Source organism: Stenella coeruleoalba (assembly GCF_951394435.1).
Source record: "Stenella coeruleoalba genome assembly, chromosome: 3".
In the NCBI taxonomy this organism is placed as follows: Eukaryota; Metazoa; Chordata; class Mammalia; order Artiodactyla; family Delphinidae; genus Stenella; species Stenella coeruleoalba.
The window spans coordinates 169,862,293-169,882,421 of NC_137148.1; the positions used below are offsets into that span (position 1 = coordinate 169,862,293).

The 20,129-nt window shown below is 45.8% G+C and overlaps 2 protein-coding genes across 4 annotated transcripts in view; one reads left to right on the forward strand and one right to left on the reverse strand.

The window, feature by feature from the left end:
- The window catches only part of SAFB (scaffold attachment factor B), a 34,401-nt gene extending 28,313 nt beyond the window's left edge, over positions 1 to 6,088 (reverse strand). The window contains exons 1-2 of one of the 2 annotated variants that reach the window (XM_079915878.1): positions 5,734 to 6,088; positions 2,549 to 2,633 (exon numbers count right to left, since the gene is read on the reverse strand). In XM_079915878.1, the coding sequence (XP_079772004.1) occupies positions 2,549 to 2,633; positions 5,734 to 5,922 (274 nt within the window). In that variant the 5' untranslated portion in view covers positions 5,923 to 6,088. The remainder of the gene's footprint in view (positions 1 to 2,548; positions 2,634 to 5,733) is intronic. The other variant, XM_079915877.1, reaches the window with a different exon arrangement.
- A 240-nt stretch (positions 6,089 to 6,328) lies between these two features.
- SAFB2 (scaffold attachment factor B2) overlaps positions 6,329 to 20,129 on the forward strand; it is a 33,910-nt gene continuing 20,109 nt past the window's right edge. For both annotated transcript variants that reach the window (XM_079917508.1, XM_079917507.1), the window contains exons 1-9: positions 6,329 to 6,618; positions 7,767 to 7,854; positions 12,045 to 12,109; positions 12,195 to 12,398; positions 14,344 to 14,406; positions 15,254 to 15,281; positions 16,190 to 16,700; positions 17,123 to 17,172; positions 17,702 to 17,802. In XM_079917508.1, the coding sequence (XP_079773634.1) occupies positions 6,433 to 6,618; positions 7,767 to 7,854; positions 12,045 to 12,109; positions 12,195 to 12,398; positions 14,344 to 14,406; positions 15,254 to 15,281; positions 16,190 to 16,700; positions 17,123 to 17,172; positions 17,702 to 17,802 (1,296 nt within the window). In that variant the 5' untranslated portion in view covers positions 6,329 to 6,432. The remainder of the gene's footprint in view (positions 6,619 to 7,766; positions 7,855 to 12,044; positions 12,110 to 12,194; positions 12,399 to 14,343; positions 14,407 to 15,253; positions 15,282 to 16,189; positions 16,701 to 17,122; positions 17,173 to 17,701; positions 17,803 to 20,129) is intronic.

Below are 20,129 nucleotides of genomic sequence, written 5' to 3' on the forward strand. Positions count from 1 at the left end.
TTCCCTGGCAGTCCAGTGGTTAGGACTCCATGGTCTCACTGCTGAGGGCCCGGGTTCAATCCCTGGTCAGGGAACTAAGACCCCACAAGCCGTGTGGTGCTGCCAACAAAATAAAAAAATTTGTATTAAATGGGTCTATTTCACTTGAAGCTCTAGAACAGGCAAAACTAATCTATGGTCAAAGTAATCACATATTCTCCCCCCCTTCGAGGGACAGGCAGGGACTATAACTGGGCAAGGGCACGAGGAGTCTGATAGGAATGTTCCATATTTTGATCCCTCATTATCTCACATCATATGCAAAAATAAACTCCAAATGAACTCAAAATAAAACCATAAATACCACTCCAAAATGCAGAATGATTTAAAAAATAATAATTTTAAAGCAAAGGACAGCCTTTTAAAATACAACATAAAATCTAGAACCCGTATAAAATGACTGCGTTGCCTGTGTTAAAGATTGAAACTTTAAAGACCAAAACACCACAAACTAGTTAAGTCAAATGAGAGACAGGGAAAAAGCAACTGTGACATTTTACAGAGAGAGAGCCCTCAAGAGTCAATAAGACCAACAACCCAGCAGAAAAACGGGCAAAGGGCATGAAAAGGCAATTCAGAAAATACAGATGGCCAATCATCAGAAACTGTCTAATCTGTGAAGAAATGTAAATGGAAACTTTACCTGTGGAGAAATTCAAATAAATACAATGAAATACTTTTCTTCTATATATAAGACAACATTAAAAAAAAGATAATATTCAGCATTGAGAATTTAAAGAAATTGGCACCCTCTCCCACCCCCTATGCTGCCAGATATTAACCAGTACAGCCTGTTGGAGAGCTATTTGTTAGTAGCTATTTTTAAAATAAAATGCACATATCTTTTGACCCCGGAATTCTACTTCCAATAAGTTAACAAAAACATATTCCTTCAGCAGAGATAGCTCTGGTTCACGGCTGTGCTGAAAACTGGAACAAACCCCAACCGTCTAGTAATAAGACTGACGAGCTCAACTGTGGTACAATCATATGAAGGACTACTCAGCTGTTAAAAGAATGAGTTTTTTTTATTTTCAGCACTATCGAAAAATGTCCTCAACATGCTAAATGAAAAAAAACAAATTAGAGAATATGGTGTGTAGTAGAACCAATTTTTTTAAAGGAAAGACAAAGGCACACAGGTGTGTGCGCATCTTTCTGCATTTTTAGATGACTGCAGACACATAGATAAGTCTGGGAAAATATGCCCACACTTTTAATAACGGGTTGCCTCCTGAATGGAAAGGAATTTCAACACTTTACTTAATGCACATTTGTATTTCCAAAGACCTTAACACAAGCATTTCTTCTTCTGTTAAAAAGAAAAAGAAAGCAAAAAGGATATCCACAGGCTCTACTTTTTCCCAGTCTATAACTGTCTTTCTCTGTTGATTTTTCAGCACTCTTTGCCTTGGCAAAAACACTGACTTGGGCAAAACCAAAAATGCTCCATGAACTGTGGACCACAGAGGTGACTTCATTCCAAAGTGAGGTCACTGACTGCTGTTCTCCCAGAGCTTATATACCCCAGAGCATGGTTGATATTGGTGCCAGACATTTCACACCCAATTCTTCACCACTGACCAGGTAAAAATATTTTGTTTTGTTTTGGGGCCTGAGCAATAAAACCTCCAATTACCAAGAGAACTTTCAGGACAGCCCAAATGCCCAGTTTTAGCTAATTCTTTCTTAAAACAGTAGTTGAATGTCACTGAATTCCATTAGTAACTCAATGAATAAATACTAAGCAGGAAGAAAGACAAGGAAGACGCAGCCCCTGTCCTCAACAACCTGATTGTGACACAAGGCAGAATGAAACGTAAGCATTAAAACTCAGGCCATGGCATCACAGAGGACCTAAGGAGAGAAGACCTGCTGTTGGTGGGATCAGAAGTTGTCTCTTGATGAACTAGGACTTGAATGCAGACAAATGGGGAAGAGGAGTGGGTAGAACATATAAGCTAAGGCCCAGAGAGCCAAGAGAGTAAACCACATGTTTGGGACCTGATTAAAGGTATATGTAACAGAGGAAGGTGGTGTGGGAGGAAGCAGGGAAGGGAAGATTTGGGGCAGATGGTGAAGGTCATTAATGCCACGTGGAATCTGGCTTTTATGCAGTATGCAGTTTTCGAAAGCAATGTCTGTAAAAGTGACAACTCTGTTTTGGCCAGGCAGTATTTAAAAGGGAAGTTATTTTGCACAAGTCAGGTCAATAGGAGACTCAAGTAATTCTAAACACTCTCTACTTAAAGAAGGTTAAGAGTCTGGATAAGCAACGGCTGCTGAGAAACCTACAGAGGAAAATAAGTAGAGGTGTAAGTACCTCTTCCATCCTCTGAATTCCCAAGAACCATGGAAACAAAAATACAGTGGAGGGATCTTGAAAGAAAATGCAAACCTTCATTCAAGGTCCTTCTGATTCACAGGGCAGTCCACAAGCACATTAGCAAAAGAAGTCAGTTTTGAAAAACGTTCCTAACATTAGCTATGCTTATAAAATCCTCCATACCTTTGCTGGATCTCTTTGATGTCTTCTTATTTCCTTCAGAGGTAATTTCAATTTCATCAGGATTACCCCCCTCATCTTCAATTGCCTAGAAAGAAGGTAAAAAAAGTTCACCCAAAAAGTTCACCCAGCACACAGATTTGACTTTCACAGAAGCTTCAGGGTGCTGATCTGGAAAGGGCCTCTCCCCACCTGTTCATTCGTTCTTTCTTTTTCTACCAACGTAGAAAAAGCTCTACCAATGTAGAGCAAGCAAGGGCTCTGGATTTAGACGGATTCTACCAGATCTTAGCTGTGTGGTCTCAGGCAGGCTTATTTAATCCCTGTGAGTTTATTTTTTACTCTGGAACATGGGGCTAATAAATGTTCTTACCCAGGAAAGCTGTCATGAGAATTCGTATTATCCTTGTAAAGCAAACACTCACCAAACATTAGGGTTATTTTTAACATTATCACCAAAATCTGACTGATCCTATTCCTGGGCCCAAAAAAACTCAAAAAAGGAAAAGGCACACTCTCTAGTTACCTATGACTTCACTCAACAATGGGCTGTTCGACCCTCCCTGAACCCCTCTCCACGCCACACCTGTACTAGGCACCCTCTGTACAGAATACTAACACTCACTGCCTGAGTTCCTGCTGTGTGTGGCACGGTATGGGATGTGACACGTACTACCTCATCCCTTCACAATCATCTCTGACTGACTCCAGAGGCCTTGCCGTCAACCACTAGGGGGCCTGCTTCATCGGATACAGAATTATAAGGATCTCTTGGCAAGTCCCGCCTCCCCATCCCAAGAGCCTGTCCTTCACTTGAGCAGCCCCCACTTATGCTCTGCACTGTGCCAGGCACCAAGGAGGCACTCAGGAGAAAAAACAACAACAACAAAACAAACAGGACTGAGCGTGTCAATGCTGATATCCATAGACACTGGGCTTCACAGTTAGGTTTTACTGAAAACCCTGTTTTTACTGGACTCTCAAACTCTGTTTAAACCCATGTCAAATGTTGTTTTATTTGTAAACAGTTTCAGAAGTCTCGAAGATTATGAGGAGTTTCCTAGCTTGGAAAAGTCTAAATTCAGAATGCAGCGTGGAGGCTCCACATCTAACCTGTACCAGGAACAAAGAAACCTCTCCCTTCTCTCTGAAGCCAGAACCAGAAGGAAGAATTGGAGTTATGCCCTGGCATCAAGGAATGCACAAACATAAAGTCTTTCACTCTCTTCCTGGAGACAGAAGATTCTGGAACATCACCAGGAGAATCCAAAAACTACCCCAGACAGAAGGTGTACCAGTTTGCCCCTCAGTGTGTCTCCTCTAGGTGTAGTGTTCACAGGGTCATCCCTAGGGGGGACCGTAGGCTACGAGTCATCCTTACAGACCTTGCCAAATTACACTTTGTGTTTTGCTTCCACCTTTCCCTCCTTTGCCCTTCCTAAAAAAAAAAAAAAACTAGATAACGGAAGTACAAGAGAAGAACATCAGTACTTCCAGACTTGCTTGGGCAGGGTAGCAGATGGGTATATATGCTAATGGTATTTATGTATTTTGAGCACATCGCTAAGAAACTGAAAAGAAGGAAGAAGGGATGGGTTTGTCCCCTCAGAGACGTTAGTGATGGAAGATCACACCAGTCTCAACCCCCGCCTGACGGGAAGGTTCAATACCATCCTATCAGCATTGCAGGCTTGTGGACTATCTGGGGGAATAAAGGCTAAAGCCCCGCAATTTGACTTTGTTGATAGGAGGCCTTGTGGCTACTAACAACATGGATCACATGTCCCCCGGTGCCAACCCTCACCCTCCTTGCATCTTCTCCAGGTAAACATCTCAGTGGATGAACCGCCTGCCCCGTCTGGGTCAAGGAAGTTAGTAACCATAGTGAAAGAAAACAGACTCAAGTTAGAAAGGCCCAACTGACTCGGAGCAAATAACTCACTACTCTCAAGCCTGAGTTTCCTCATCCAGGTAATAGGAAATAATCCTTACTTCCTCTAAACAGCAATTAATAAGTAAAACTCTGATCCTCTGTTGTTAGGGAGGCCGGAGAGTAGAATGAGTGACAAACCGCACTGTCTCGGGGCTGGGGGATAGATAACAAGGCTTAGCGAGTACACAGGAGAAGTCCCCATACAAGAGTCGCTAGGCGGCAAAAAGAAAGAAGCCACCAGGACAAGGCAAGCACAGGGGAAGCAGAAGGGCACAAACACTTACTTAACTCCCTGCTCTTCGCAGAACCCTCGAGGTAGGGGGTTAAAACCCCCTGTTTGCAAATACCAAGCGGTGGCACAGAGAAAAAAGTGAAACGTGACAGCGATCGCACCTCGAGTGTTTACATGCGCTGGGCAACACGCCAAGCCCGTTTCATGCCATTTTACTTAATCCTAACGCGAAAACACTATTATTTTCTTCTACTGGACACAAGGAGAAATAGGCCCAGAAGGGATTAAATGTCTTCCACGCTCAAGATCATGCAGATCTGACGGAGCCTTTAGAACCTCCCCAAGTCTGTTTCATTTCTGGTGGTTATTACAAATAGCACTTTTCCCTCCAGGCTAAATCCCCAAGCCCGTACTGGCAAATCCCTAAGCCGTTTCCCCATTCCCCCCCGCCTTTTGAGTATTCCCTCGATATGATTACTTTAAAAATTAATCCCCTATTGAAGGGTTCTGGGCCCTAACGGATCAAGAAGCATCTCTCTTCCCAGAGGACGCCCCCGCGGCCGACACGGGCTCAGAAAATCGGCCGGCCTCGGTTCAAATCCCGACCTCCTCACCCCGGCCGAGTGACCTTGGCCGAGTCCCCTAACGCCGCGGAGGAAGCGAGGATTTCAGGGTTCCGCGACCACTTTCAGAGGCCGGAATGCAACCAGCCGAAGAAAGCCCTTGAAAAGCAGGAGCTGATGCGGCTAACACAAGCACTCGGCCGATGTACCCGTCACCCCCAACCTCCCCCGTTCGCGTCGAGATTTTCTTTTTCTTGTTCTCGCCCCGATGCGGCGCTGGGCCCGGCGGGGCTCGAAGCTCCCGCCGGGGCCTGGGAGGAGCCGGGAGAAGCCCGGGGCGCCAGGCCCGGCGCAGGCCGCAAACGGGGCCGGGGGCGGACCCCGACGCCAGAAGGCCCCCGTCGCGGCCGCGAGGGTCCCCCGACCCATCTCCTGCCCACCCCCAGAGCCCCGGCTCTACCTTTTTAAGCCGCTCCATCAAAACGCTCTTGTTGCCGCTCGAGTCCAGGTTCCGTTTCCTCAGCTCCGCCCGCAGATCGATCACCCTCAAGTCGCTGAGGCGCCGCGTCCCGGTCTCCGACGAGGCGGAGCTCAGAGCCGCTGCGCCCGCCGCACCCGAATCGCCTAGGCCTGACAGAGTCTCCGCCATTCCAGGGACCCTGGCTCCGCCGCCCACTTCACAGAAAACCGGGCCGGATTTATCTCAGCTCCCAGCACAAAATGGCGCCGCTTGCGAAGAAACCGCTCCAGCCGCCCCGGCGCGCCTCGCTTCTGCGCAGGCGTACACGGCGTGGGTTCGACGCTCCCGGTCGCGTCTGCCCATGCGTGGTGAGAGCCTTGGGCGGGAGGGAGCGGTGTGTGTGGTGAGGGGGGATACGCGCAGGCGCGTGTCGTCTCGCCGGCCTCCCGCCGCGAACTGCCTGGACACATGCGTACTGCGGTTACGGCGCCTGCGCGTTGTGGCTGGACACGTGCGGTTGGTTGGCGCGCGAGCTTGCTTGCTGCTAAGAGCCCTGATCCGGGCGGCGCGCATGCGCGGCCGGAAAACGGGGCGGGAGGAAGGGAGTGCGTTTTCCTCTCAGGCGGCGCCATTTTGTGCTCAGAGAAGCTACAGCCGCCGGCGGTGTGTGGGATAGGTGGCAGAGACGGGAAACCCGGGATGGCGGAGACTCTGGCAGGGTCCAGCGACTCGGGTTCTGGCACAGCCGCTGTCGTCTCGGGCGCCTCAGAGGTCGGGACGCGGCGGCTCAGTGACTTGCGGGTGATCGATTTGCGGGCGGAGCTGAAGAAGCGGAACCTGGACACGGGCGGCAACAAGAGCGTCCTGATGGAGCGGCTCAAGAAGGTGAGGCGGCCCGGGGCCCCGGGGTGGCGCCTGAGGCCGGGGCACGCCCCCGCGCGGGCCTGTCACCGTCACTCCCCCGGGCGGGGCGCCCCCGGTCCGCTTCTCTCGTGGCCGATCCCGGCCCGAGCTGTCAGGCCCCTGGGACTCCGGCTGTGTGACCTTGGCCCGTCACCGCCCCTCGCTGTGCTTTGCCTCCCCCTTTCCCTCCCGTCGGTCGCCTCCGGTGCGCTGAAAGCCCGTTTTAGCCGCAGGGTGGCCCCTGGACTCTTCCCGGGGCTGTGTGACCTTGGACAAGTGCCGTCCCCTCCCCGCGCCTCAGTTTTGTCCCCTGCGGAGCGGATGATTGAAGAGCCTTTGATGTTTCCCAGGAAGGGCGGGGGGACTGTGCTTGTTCTTGCCTCAGGACCTTTGCTCTTAGCGTGCCTTCCACCTGGCTGCTCGTCTCCCAGGTCTCCATCTGGCTGGGGCTTTGTTGTCATTTTGGGTCTGTCTGAGACGTCGCCACCCTGCCCACCCTTCCTAAGTGTTGTTCCACCTCCGTGACTCCCTGTGTCGCACCATTCTGTTTCTTGTCCCACCTCGTAGCACTTAACACAGAGTTGGGTACCGGGAGTTGGGGGGAGATGTCATCTCCTTGATGGGAACAGGCTCTTGAGGGTAGGGCCCTTGTGAGTTGAGCGCGGAGTCCCCAAGCACGCGAAAGGCACTGTCGCCTGGAACCACCATCTGCCCTCTACCCAGTTCGTTCAGTGTTCTTCCTCCGCCGAGGTCAAAGGTGGCCTGTCGAACAGCACGCAGCCCTCTCTGCCCGTGCCAGACCAAGTGCAGCCTCTCTTGTGTGTTGCATCGTTGACTTAAAGTGGAGGTAGTTTGGAGGTTAGGGACCATTTCGGGACTCGTCACAGACTCTGTGGAGCCCCATCTCACACATCTCTTTGTCTTTTGGGTGGGGGGGGCCTCTGCGGAGAGAACCGAGTGTCGCTGGGTTCTTCCTGTGGCTTTGGGGCTGGCAGCCCACATAACCAGAACCAGAGTTGCTCTTTGCCAGAAAAGGTTTGCGCTTGTTCGCTGGGAAGTTGTTACCTAGGAAGAACAGTGTCTGTCCTGCAGCTCTTAGCCACGTTGTAAAATTTGTCTCTTCCCAATAGGCGGTTAAGGAAGAAGGTCAAGATCCTGATGAAATTGGCGTCGCGTTGGAAGCCACAAGCAAGAGGACGACAAAGAAATGCGTTAAAGGTATCCGCTTGAACTTGTTGCTGCTTGAGGCCTCTGCCTTGAGAGGACTTCCGTAGAGGACTGGTGGTTTAGCATTCTTCCTGCCCTCCAGGTCGGGAGAGCGGCCCTTATTATTCTCCGTCTAACAGTTAGGCTTGCTTTTCCACCACCTAATGTGTAAGGATGTCAGGGTGCTGGGGAGGAGTAAAGAGATTTGTAGGTGCCAGGTAAAATTAAAATACGTACTGAAAACCTCATGGTTCTTGTCGTTGGGATTAAAAAAGAACTAGAGTAAGGCACTCTCTGGAAGCTGCCCCAACTGGTCTGAGCAACCAAATGCACCTGCTTGGCTTCCTTCCTAGTTCAAAAAACTACGCCTTAAACCAAGGAAAATGACACCAACCAGAGATCCAACAGAACCCAACTTCTCTGGGGTCCAGAATAGATTGTCGGAGTATTTGCACCCAGCCCATTTTAACACTTATTTTTTTTTTTAATCAAGATATAATTCACATACTGTAAAATTCTCATATTATTTAAAGTGTATAATGCTGTGCTTTTCAGTATATTTACAAGGGTATGCAACCATCACCACTCTCTAATTCTAAAATATTTTCATCACCCCAAGAGAAATCCCCCATGCCCATTAGCAGTCAGTTCCCATGTCCGCCGCCCGCCCCCCCCCTCCCCGGCAATATCTAATTGAGGTTTTTTCTCTAAGGATTTGCCTATTCTGGACATTTCATATAAATAGAATCATATAACATGTGGCTTCTTGTGTCTGGTATCTTTCACCGAGCATAATGTTTTTAAGGTTTATCCATGGTGTAACATACATCAGTGCTCCATTTTCTATGGTTGATAGCACTTACTTTGGGGAGGATTTAATTCCATAAAACTTCAGAACCTCATTAGCTGTCGCTCTCATTATCGGATTTTATTGTTGTAAGGACAGTGTAATTTGAAACTCCCACATGACAGGCTTATTTTCTTGAAGGTTGCTGCACAAAAATTCTCACAGCTGTATGTGTCCCATTCATCTAAAGAAGTGCTCAATTCAGGCAATGGGAAACAGCTGCTTAGAAAGTAAAATGAAATGACCTTGTAGCATTTTCAACAACTTCAGTTTATGTTTTTAACAGCTGTTTTAGCAGAACAACTTTTCCAGAACTCATCTAACTGTTTAAATCTTGTGCACGTGTTTTGAAAAGTTAAATTTTTGAGTTAGGTTACATAAGGAATTGAAGTCTAAAACATTGGTGTGTGTTTACTGCTTGTGAAACTGTCCGTATTTCAGCTATAAACACTGACCGTCCAAACAAATACAGATCGTGAGGGATGGGTCTGTAGCAGGAAACATACAAATACCTCTTTGTACTTTGCCATCAAGTTACCAGTGATCTGAAAGTTTGGTTTTGAATAGTTGACACAACTTGATAATCGTTTAGAACTTTTTTTGTGTAGATGCTCATTTAAAACCGTGAGGTTCAAGCCCTACTAATCAAAACGTTCTTGGCTTCTATGGGGATCTTTGAATCATTAGAAAAACTAAACCTGAGCTGAGTGCTTCAAATAGACGTCTGAATGTCTGGGTTAAAGCATAAGTCAAATCAAAGCTACTTGGAGTTAGCATTTTGTCAGAAAAGCCTCGATAATAGTTACTTCCATTGGTGTAAAGAGAGTGTTTGTACCAGTACAGGTAGCTGTTGCTGGGATTTCGGATTTAAAAGGCACTGGTCCCTTCCCCTTCAAGGAAGAAGCAGGTGGGTGAGGTCCTGGGGCAGAGGATAGCTCCTGCAAATTGTAGAGTTGGTGTGTCCTTTGGAGGCGTGTGGGCACATGGTTAATTATATGAAGTGATAGGTCCTCATGGTGGCCTGGTTGAAATTAGGTCCTTGAGATTAATAGGAATCAACCAGTTGGTTTCCAGAGTCTGCCACAAAGTTGGACTAAATCTGAGAATTCATGAGTAACCACTGCCTTTCAAAAGTGAAAAGTAGCTGAACTTTTTAAGTTTCATTGTAAGTAGGAACAGGGGTCCTTTACTCAGCTCATCTAAATGCGCAAAATTGCTGAAAACTGTGGGTGCGTTTTGAAAGATTAAAATTTTGAATTAGGTTACATTTGGGGTTAAAATTTGATTTTCTGGTGTCTGTGCCTGTCTGCTGTCCCGTTCCCCTCCACCCTTCAGCTTTTAGTCAGCCACGAGCAGGCCCTTGGGATTTGGGTGTAGCCTGTCTGCCCAGCATTTGTCTCATTGTCACTCCCACTTAGGGTGCTTTTTGGTGAGGCTTTTTGGGCTGCCTCTCTTCTATTTACATTCTTTGTGGGTACTGCAGACTACTATTTGAGGCCTAGAAATTGGGTGCAATTATCAAACATTTTTAAACAGCGTATTTTAAAAGGATATTCAGGGTTTAGATATAATGGGAGGTGGTACAGCTGAGTTTTTGAGTCGCAGCTTTGGAGCAGAGCGAAATTCTTGCATCAAATTCAGATAATAAACCTGCTAGCATTGTGGGGAGTATTAAATAATGCGAAGAGCACGGTGCCCAACGTGTAATAAAACTATATTTTTTGAGTAATCACTGATAATGGCAAACGAGATAACAAGTGTAGACATTGCAGTTGGCATCTTTAATCAAAGATTGAGGTTTCTTCAGACTCACAGAGAGAACAGACTTGTGGTTGGGGGGCGGGGGAGGTTAGGGGAGGGATGGAATGGGAGTTTGGGGTTAACAGATGCAGTGTATTATATACAGGATGGATGAACAACAGGTCCTAACGTATAGCCCAGGGAGCTGTATGCAATGTCCTGTGATAAACCATAATGGAAAAGAATATGAAAAAGAAGGTATATGTATAACTGAATCACTTTGCTGTTACAGCAAAATCAATAAATCAACTAAACTTCAATAAAATAAAGATTGAGGTTTCTTGCGTTTAATTTTCTCTTTTTAAAAAATTATATAAGTGAAAATGAAAGTAGCTCTTAGCTGCTCAGTGTTTTAACTGCAGTTGATGGATTGCTTTAGCCATATCCATTTGTATGTTCTACCACTGCGTCTTCACACTTGCGTGTATAAAATATCCACGTGCATTTTAATGAGTAGATCTATGTGGTAACTTTGTGGACATTTTTCCATATCATTAAATGGTCTTTAAAGGCATAATTTTTTCTTTTTCAAGTTGCAAAGTGTGTGGTATGCCACAGGGTTTTGCAGACTCGGCACTGTTGGCAATTTGAATTGAGTACTTTGTGGTAGGGTGCTGTCCTGTGTGTTACCGTGTGCTGCACAGCATCCCTGGCCACTGTCCACTACATGCTAGTAGCACTGCCAGTCATAACACCAAAATGTCTTCAAACATCGCCGCACTACAGCCCACGCCCGCCCTGACTCCCCATACTGGCATCCCACATTTGAGCATAACATGCCATAATTTGCTTCCCTTTGGGATATTTAGTCTGTATGCACTCCATAGAATAAGTAACCTTTGTTTTGAATTCCTTGTCAGACATTTTAGTGCACATCCTAAGGGGAATTCCAGGATAAGGGTATGTATATTTTTAAGGCTGTTGTTACATAGGGAGCCCAAAGATTTTACCTTTCTGAGTCTAGAAGTTTCCACTCTCCTTCCCTTCCAGCCCCATTAAGAATACCTAACATAACTCTCAATAGTCCCTTTGCGTTCACAGAACTCAGGGTGAAAATTGACTTTATGGTAGCCTTTGCCTTTTTGCCTTAAGCAAAAAAAGAGTTCCTGGGCTGAAGAATGACGGAAGGCAGGGGGCCTGCTTACAGTGGGTGGAGTGAAGGGGAACCAGCAGGTCCGTCGTTGGGCTCGCTCTCTTAGGTTGCAGTTCTTTGGGTGCTATATGGACATTACATTTTTTAATTTACTCATTGGGAAATGCCTATGTTTATCCTTTGCTCATTTTTCTTTAGGGATGTTAGTCTTAGTTTGGAGTGGTTTTGAAATCTTTTGAAGCTTTTGAATATTTTGTGCAAAGTCAAAATACTTTGATAGTGTTACAGAAATCCTAGATTTTTATGTTCCAGTTGAGACAGAACTATACATGATAGAAGAACAGGCACATTTAGCTTCCCTATAACATGTTCTCACCAAGATTGAGCTGTGTCATCCTGCATAAACTAATTATGAGGCCAGAACCTGAATGTTGTCTGATTGAAAAATTATTCTGTAATTAGGACAAAAGACGGAGGAGGAAGGCACAGAAGACAATGGCCTGGAAGAAGATTCCAGAGACGGGCAGGTATGTGGCATCACAGCCGAGATGGCGGCAGGAGCTCCGCATTCTGGTCCACCTGGTCGCTGACACCTTTCGTTCCTCATTACAGGAGGACATGGAAGCAAGTTTGGAGAGTTTGCAGAATATTGACATGATGGACGTTAACGTGTTAGAAGAAACCGAAGTCGAGAATAGCGGTGCTCCAGACTTCGGGGAGGATGGCGCTGACAGCATTCTCGAGTCCCTATGCGAGAGCAAAGACTACGTGGCTGTGCAGCTGAGGGAGCTCCCAGCTCAGTTCACAGGACACTCTGTAGGTAACGCAGATGCAGTACAGCGCGCTGCAGCCCTGGGGCTCCTCGCTGCTTATGTGCTCTTTGTCAGAGCCAGAGCACGCAGCTAAATCACCAGTCACCATAAACAAACACTTAATTCGGTGTCTAAACCTTGAGGTAAATTATATCCATTTAAACTCCACATAGGTCAGATGTTAATTAACGGATAACTTTTCTGTATGTTGGAGGATATTTTTATAATTGGGTAGGAGACACTTCTCTTAGCATAAGTTATAGAACGAGAGGTTGACACTGTTGATAAAAAGTATTTTCCTTAAAAAGAAAAAAGGTTTAAAAAAAACTATAGAAAGGTAAGAAAAAACCAGTTCATAATCTCGCCATCCAGATAATCCTGTTGATATTTTAAAGATGTATTCCATATATAAATTTAGACAGTTATATTAAAAGATGTGAAATACAGTGAAGAAAAGTATTTGTCCCCCCAGAATAACCCCTCCAATTAAAGGAATCCACTATTAACTTCTTGTGTATAAGGGAGGGCTTTAATTCTGTTGCCGGTGTCGCTTTCCCAGCTTCTCACTTGTCATCTGTTGCCATAGAGCTCTCTCGTAGCCCTCCTAGAACTTATTGCCAGTTTAATCTCACCACCTTGGCGTGCCCAGCCATCTTAGTTTGGTTTTATTTAAGGCATTCTAGCTTTAAATTGGAAGGAAAAGTGCCCTTGTAGGACTGAACTTTAAACCTTAAAGGTCAAAAGTCACAAATTTCACCGTTATCACCACAGCTCAGCCTAGGCTAGGCAGTGAGCTTTGATTTGTCCTCTCAGTGAGATTCTGTTGTGTGTGAATTATTTCCATAGAATGGACTTGGCTTCTAACTTCTTGGTTAATGGAAACATCCAAACCCAGAAAAAGAGGAAAGTACGTGAGGAGGAGTATTTTTATATTTCACTTAAAAAGTTAAAAGGTTTTCTAACTTAATAACCTTTAGGATACCAGATTTTTTTTGTATAGTAGATAATAAAAAGAGAAAACAGTCAAGTTAAATGTTTGTTTTATACAAAGTACTCTAGAAGAAAGTGCCCAGTTATTGTTATTTTATCTTTTTCTTTTTTTTTTTTTTTGGCCAAGCTGCGTGGTTTGCGGGATCTTAGTTCCCTGACCAGGGATCAAACCCGTGCCCTTGGCACTGAAAGTGTGGAGTCCTAACCACTGGACTGCCAGGGAATTCCCTATTGTTATTTGAAAAGCATCACTACCAAGTGAAATCGGAGGAGTGCAAAACTTCATTTTCCTTTTGAGTTCAGCTTTGGAAATTCTGTGGCTGGGTGGTGTATGCTGACCACCAGTGTGTGGAAACTGCCTGGGAAATGAATTTGCTCGTTCATTCATTTGGCCAGTGTGGACAGAGCGCCAGCCCTCTGTGAGCCTCTGTCAGAGTTGCTGGTACCACCTAGTCCTGGAGTGGGCCTGAGGGCCGGGAGGCAGGTGATAAACTGAATACTGTAGCCCCCCCCCCCCCACTTACCCATGGATTTGCTTTCTGAGGTTTCAGTTACCCACAGTCAACCGGGTCTAAAAATATTAAATGAAATAAACAATTCCTAAGTTTTTAATCGCATACCGTTCTGAGTAGCGTGCGAAACCTTGCGCCATCCTGCCGGGACGGGAATTATCCCTTTGTCCAGTTATCCATGCTATATATGTTACCTGCCTGCCAGTGTAGGAAAAAACACAGTGTATGTGGGGTCTGGCGCTGGCTGAAGTTTTAGACATCTACTGGGGCTTTGGGAGCATATCCCTTGTGGGTAAGGGGGGCTGCTGTGATTCAGCAGTGGGCTTGCAGATGGCGGTAGGCATTGTGCAGGAAATAGATGTGTAGGTGGCCTGGAAACTGGTGAGGTGTAGGCCTTGGCATTCATAATTCTGTCTCCACAAAGTAGTCTTGCATTTTGTGTTTCAGGTAGACGGGGAGGGCTTTGAGAACACTTTGGATGCTTCATCATTGGACTTCAAAGTGCCTCCGGTAGGTTACTACCTGGTTCTGTGGCTGGAAAGCTGACATGAGTGGTTAATTTTCCATAGTGGAAAAGAGTGTGGGTGTGGGTGTGTGAACAATTCATTGAGCATCGGTCCTGAGCTGGGTGCTGGAGATAAGAGGTTGAGCCAAATTGTCAGTGTCAGGGTTTGCAGCCTAGTGGGCGTGGTGTTTATGACCAGTGAGTGTAACTAGAAAGTAGAAGTTTGGGTGATTGAGTTACAAAACCATGAGAGGGCTTCCCAGAGGAAGTCCTTTGTGTTCAAATTGAGGTCTGACAGGCCAGTCGAGGTAGCCAGGTGAAGGGGAAGAAGACTCTGGGGCAGGAGGGGGTGGTGCGTTGTAGGGATGGAGAACGCAGGGCAGGGGTGGGGCTGCAGAGACAGGTGGGTCTGACTGCCAGTGTCCAGGAGCCTTTGTCTTCTGTCCAGGGGGAGTTAGGGAGAGGTGTTCAGCAGGGTGGAGAAGTCTTTCGTTGATACAGTTCTGCGTTGGGAGAAATACATTTTTTTCAAATCCGGTGTGATGTGTAAAGCAGCGGCCATGTGTGTGACCTCTGCCCGGACCATGGGAGTCGTTGCCAGCTGCAGAGCCCAACTCCAAGGGGGGAATGGGATGGGCTAATATTATTGCTACCTGTCTGCTTTTGCTGGGGAGAAACCAACACAGTGAACTTGTCATTGAATTATTGTAGAATGGAATACTTTGTTTTGAGTGGAGAAACTTGTTTGGAACAAGCATTTATTCATACTTGATTGAAAGTTGTATCTGCTAGGGGAATCTGTCCGATTTTTAAAGTGCTTTGTGGATTTTCTTTGTCTTTCCTTTTCAATAGGATATTGAAGAACCTCTATTGGAGCCAGGTACTGATAAGAGAGACACAACAGTTATGGTTTGAAAGTTTTCCCACTGTATTTTTTAAGCTGTCTATATATTTTAAGTTGTTTATGGTGTTGTAAATTATTTTAATGGTGGACAATCCAGATCGTACAAGGATCAGAGATTGGAAACCCATTCATATCACCAGATCTGTGGAAGTACCGTTCTGGTTTCTGGAGGTCAAATACATTTGGTGAGATGTAGTGATTACTTTCATCTCTCTAACCACGTACAGTGGCATTTAAGTAATTCCCCCCAACCCCACGATTCTTCCATGTGTTTCTACACATGAAACAGATCTTGTGATATTTGCTGCAGTCATTTTGATTAATGCAGTTAAGGCAGGATAAAGCGGTGGTCAGGGCACTTATAGCCTGAGAAGTGACTGGATTCCAGAAGAGGAAACAGTTTTCTTCATGAAAATTTCCAACGTGTTGTTCCCCTTCCGGACTGCGTTTATCTCCTGCCGGCGGAAGTTTCTGGTTTTCCTGTTGGACTGTTCCGTTCAAAGAATTTCAAAGAAATTTGGAAATTGAGCTGTCCTTGAATGGTGGTTGCGTTCGATTGAACACCTTGGACATTGGAAAAATAAGTCGAAGACCCAGACTTGAACAGAAGCATGAAGACTGTCGAGAAGCAGCCACACGGTTGTAGGTGTTTAAACCTGTGGGGCCTTTTCTCTTCCATGTAGCGTAGAGGCTTGCTCTCGCAGGCGGTTGGAGCGCAGGTAGTGTAACCAGTGTAACTTTGTGTACCCGCGGGTTTTCCAATCTCTGTGTAGCTAGCAGTTCTCTTCGTGTTAGTGTGGCAGCCGTGCCAGTTCCACATTTGTGATTGCTTTATTTCCCTGGTAATTAAACCTTGTGCCATTCTATTCCTGTTAAATCCGTAGAAAATGAGAAAATACTCGACATTTTGGGGGAAACTTGTAAATCTGAGCCAGTAAAAGAAGAAGGTTCCGAGCTGGAGCAGCCATTTGCACAGGAAACAAGTAGCGTGGGGCCAGACAGAAAGCTTGCGGAGGAAGAGGACCTTTTTGACAGCGCCCATCCGGAGGAGGGTGATTTAGATTTGGCCAGCGAGTCAACAGCACAAGCTCAGTCGAGCAAGGCAGACACCCTGTTAGCGGTAGTGAAAAGGGAGCCCGTGGAGCAGACAGGCGATGGCGAGAGGACGGACTGTGAGCCTGTAGGGCTAGAGAAGCCAGTTGAGCAGAGTAGTAAAGCCTCAGAGCACACGGAAGCCTGTAGCGAGGAGGCCTCGGAAGCGCCCCCGGAAGCCTCAAGCCCAGACCCCAGGGATAGCAAAGAAGACGTGAAGAAGTTTGCTTTTGAAGCTTGTAATGAAGTCCCTCCGGCTCCTAAAGAGTCCTCAGCCAGTGAGGGCGCTGATCAGAAAATGAGGTTTGTTTTTTCTCAGTTTTAGACCAGACGCTATCTCCTTTTCATTGGTCGTTTAATGACACACATAAGCTGTTGTTTCTGCAATTGGCCAGCCAGACTGATGCAATTGTAGTTTACTTCTAAAGTTTTATTTCTCTTTGTGTATTTTTAATGGGTGATTTCAATTCCTTTTGTTTTTCTCAACCTACTCTGGTTGTGCTCTTAAATTGTTAAGTGTTATCTTCAGCTAAATCGAATTGACTTTTAAGAATCTGCCATTGTATTTGGGGGGTCAGATTTCCAATATAAGCTTGTAAAGGTGCTGTTAAAATTTTATTTCAGACTAATTTTCTGGTAGGTATTCAGTTTTAGCACATATCATACTTTGATTTAGTTGTCTTTCATTTTATTCCTGTATGAGTAACATTAACTTTTGTCTCTAGCTCTTTTAAGGAAGAAAAAGATATAAAGCCAATCATTAAAGATGAAAAAGGTATGATTTAATTTACATGGCAGGGAGCCATCTACGGATCCCTTATTTTGGGAGGGAGGGGCCTGCAAGTATCCACAGTTTGGATACAGTAGTTGGTTTTATTATGGATTACTGGAATTAATCATCTAATGGTATCTTGAGAGACTAGTTTTAAATGTTGATGAGCTTCTGTATTTTATGCCTTTGTTGTGATTATTGCTTATGGAATAGTTAAAGTCCTATTACAGGACAGGTCCACCTATGGAATAATAGAATTTTAGAAAATGCTATCTTGGTTGAGAGCTGATCATTGAAGCCATTTCAGTTTGTAACTGACAAGACGTGATGATTCCTCGAGTAAGAAAACTCAGTGTCTGTGATCCAGATTTTTCGTCTTCTGTCCAGTTTGTTGGCGGTAATTAAATTCTTGACTTAGAGGAGTCGAGACTGGATTTAATCAGGGTTTAAGAGAGGGCTACATCTTAGGAGGAGTGGTCGAGCTTACTGTTAGGTCTTGAGGTAAAGCATAATCATCTCCCTCCTGCTTCAGGTCGAATCAGCAGTAGTTCTGGAAGGAATCTGTGGGTCAGTGGACTGTCTTCCACAACTCGAGCGACAGATCTGAAGAACCTTTTCAGCAAATACGGAAAGGTACACTCCCTTTGACTTTCTGTCATTGTGCCTTGATTCGGCATTAAAATATAATAAATCTAAGAGTTTAGAAACTTCATACTCGCTGTTAATTGTATTGGTTCTTGTTTCTGGTTGGGGGAAAACAAACAAGAACCAAAACTCCAAGGTGGGGGACCCAGCCAGTGGTGGGTAGTAAGCCTTGTTTCCTGGTTGAGAGTGGATGGCAGGCAGAGTAGACAGCTTGTAGAACGCTGCTCAGAGAAGGTATGTAAAAGCTACAGTCTACATGTCCCTGCTGTGCTTCCAACTTCTCTTGAACAAACTATCTTTTAGCCAGTACAAAACTTGAAGCTGGCATGATGAGGTTTATTCCCTTAACGGTAAGTGAAGAGTTGGTCTCCATGTATCGTCTACCATCTAAAGTATATAGTTTGAGAATTGGAACAGGACAGTGGCTTAAAAATGAATCAACTGGGGACTTCCCTGGCGGTCCAGTGGTTAGGACTCCACCGCTTTCACTGCCGGGGGCGTGGGTTTGATCCCTGGTTGGGGAACTAAGATCCCACAAGCCACGTGACCAAAAATTAAAAAAAAATAAAGTTAATTAAAAAATTTTTTTTTAAATATATCAACTGATATATTGGTCACGGGAGCAGGAGGAAAGTAATACAGTTCAGAAGCCTTCTGAGGAACATTTAAGAATGATCCTGTTGTCTTGGAACTAGGTAGTGAAATAGTCTTATCAGAAGCCGTAATTACTGCCCTGGCCTGCTGGGGGCCTGTGGGGAGTGACCCTCGGGAGAGAAGTAGGCGAGGTACCGCTCAGCGGCAGCAAGTTGCAGGGATTCCAGGCAGAGGTTTGGCATCTGTGTCATCCTGGCTGCCCAGGTCATTCCTTGGCTCAGGTCCTTGTTCCCCAATTAAGTGTTAGTGAAGGGATTAGGGAATGAGCAGACAGGACCCAGAAGAAGCATTCCAAAGGGTGTAGAACACTATTAAGCCCTAACCTATTCACTCACTTATTTAGAATCAGGCACTGATTGTAAAGCCAAAGCAAACAGATACAAGGGTATTGACATCATAGATCTTACATTGGTGGAAGATCGCTTAAGAAATAAATACATAATGTGTTATGATAAGTATATTGAAGGTTACAGTGTGCCATCAGTGTGTGGTAGGAAGGCCTGATTTAGATTTGGGAAGTAGGTTCAGCAGTCGTCGCTGAGGAAGTGACATTTAGGCCAAGGGCTGCGTGATTAGTTTGCCTGGCCCTCGGAGCTCAGCTCTGGACCAGAGCAACAGGACCTAGGAAGGCCCCGCAGCGGGGCAAGGCTCTGGAAGTGGATGAGCAGACAAAGGCTTCTGTGAGGAGCTTGATAGTAGGGGATGGGAAGCAGGGAAAGGGCACAGACAGGAACATGGGAGCTTTTTGTGGTATCTGCTCTCACTTAGGTTTATCTGTCATCGGAAGTGATGCCCTTATAAGGATAATGTTTGATGGAAAGGTCAAATGACCCCATGATTAGCTCAGCCCTCTCATTGAGGAGAGGGAAGAAGGCAAAGCTTCGTCTCTGATATGCGAACTGACATCTGTATCCATCTCAGCAGAGGCTCTGGCCCTGTATGGGATGCTTTGGACAGATCGGGGCATTCTTCAGGCAGAAGTGAAAATGTCAAAGTCTGCAGGGATCCTAGGGAGCATGTATCCCCCTCACCATCTCACAGTTGGGTACACTGAGGTCCAGAGAGAGGAGAGCACTTGTTCACGTTGACCCACTGAGTTCAGAGGAGGTCACAGCCAGAAGCCATGGCTCCTGTGCCTCAGGCTTTTTGTATATCCCAATCCTCACGTCTTTGTCCTCTGGGAACGTTTGCACTTAACGGAAGCACTGGTATGGTAGGGTTTAAATCTGTGCTCTTGCTCTGTGTTTTGTATATGTCCTGTTTCTTCTTGGATTCCTTGTACCTGATTGCTTTTTTCTTTTTGATATGGACCATTTCTAAAGTCTTCATTGAATTTGTTACTGTATCGTTTCTGTTTTATGTTTTGGTTTTTTGGCTGCGAGGCATGTGGGATTTTAGCTCCCTGACCAGGGATCAAACCCACACCCCCGATTTGGAAGGTGAAGTCTGTTTTTAAAACATTTTAAAATTTTTAGGTGTTTTTAAATTTATTTTTGGCTGTGTTGGGTCTTCGTTGCTGCGCGTGGGCTTTTCTCTAGTTGTGGCAAGTGGGGGCTACTCTTCATTGTGGTGTGTGGGCTTATTGTGGTGGCTTCTCTTGTTGCAGAGCACAGGCTCTAGGTGCGCAGGCTTCAGTAGTTGCAGCACGCGGGCTTAGTTGC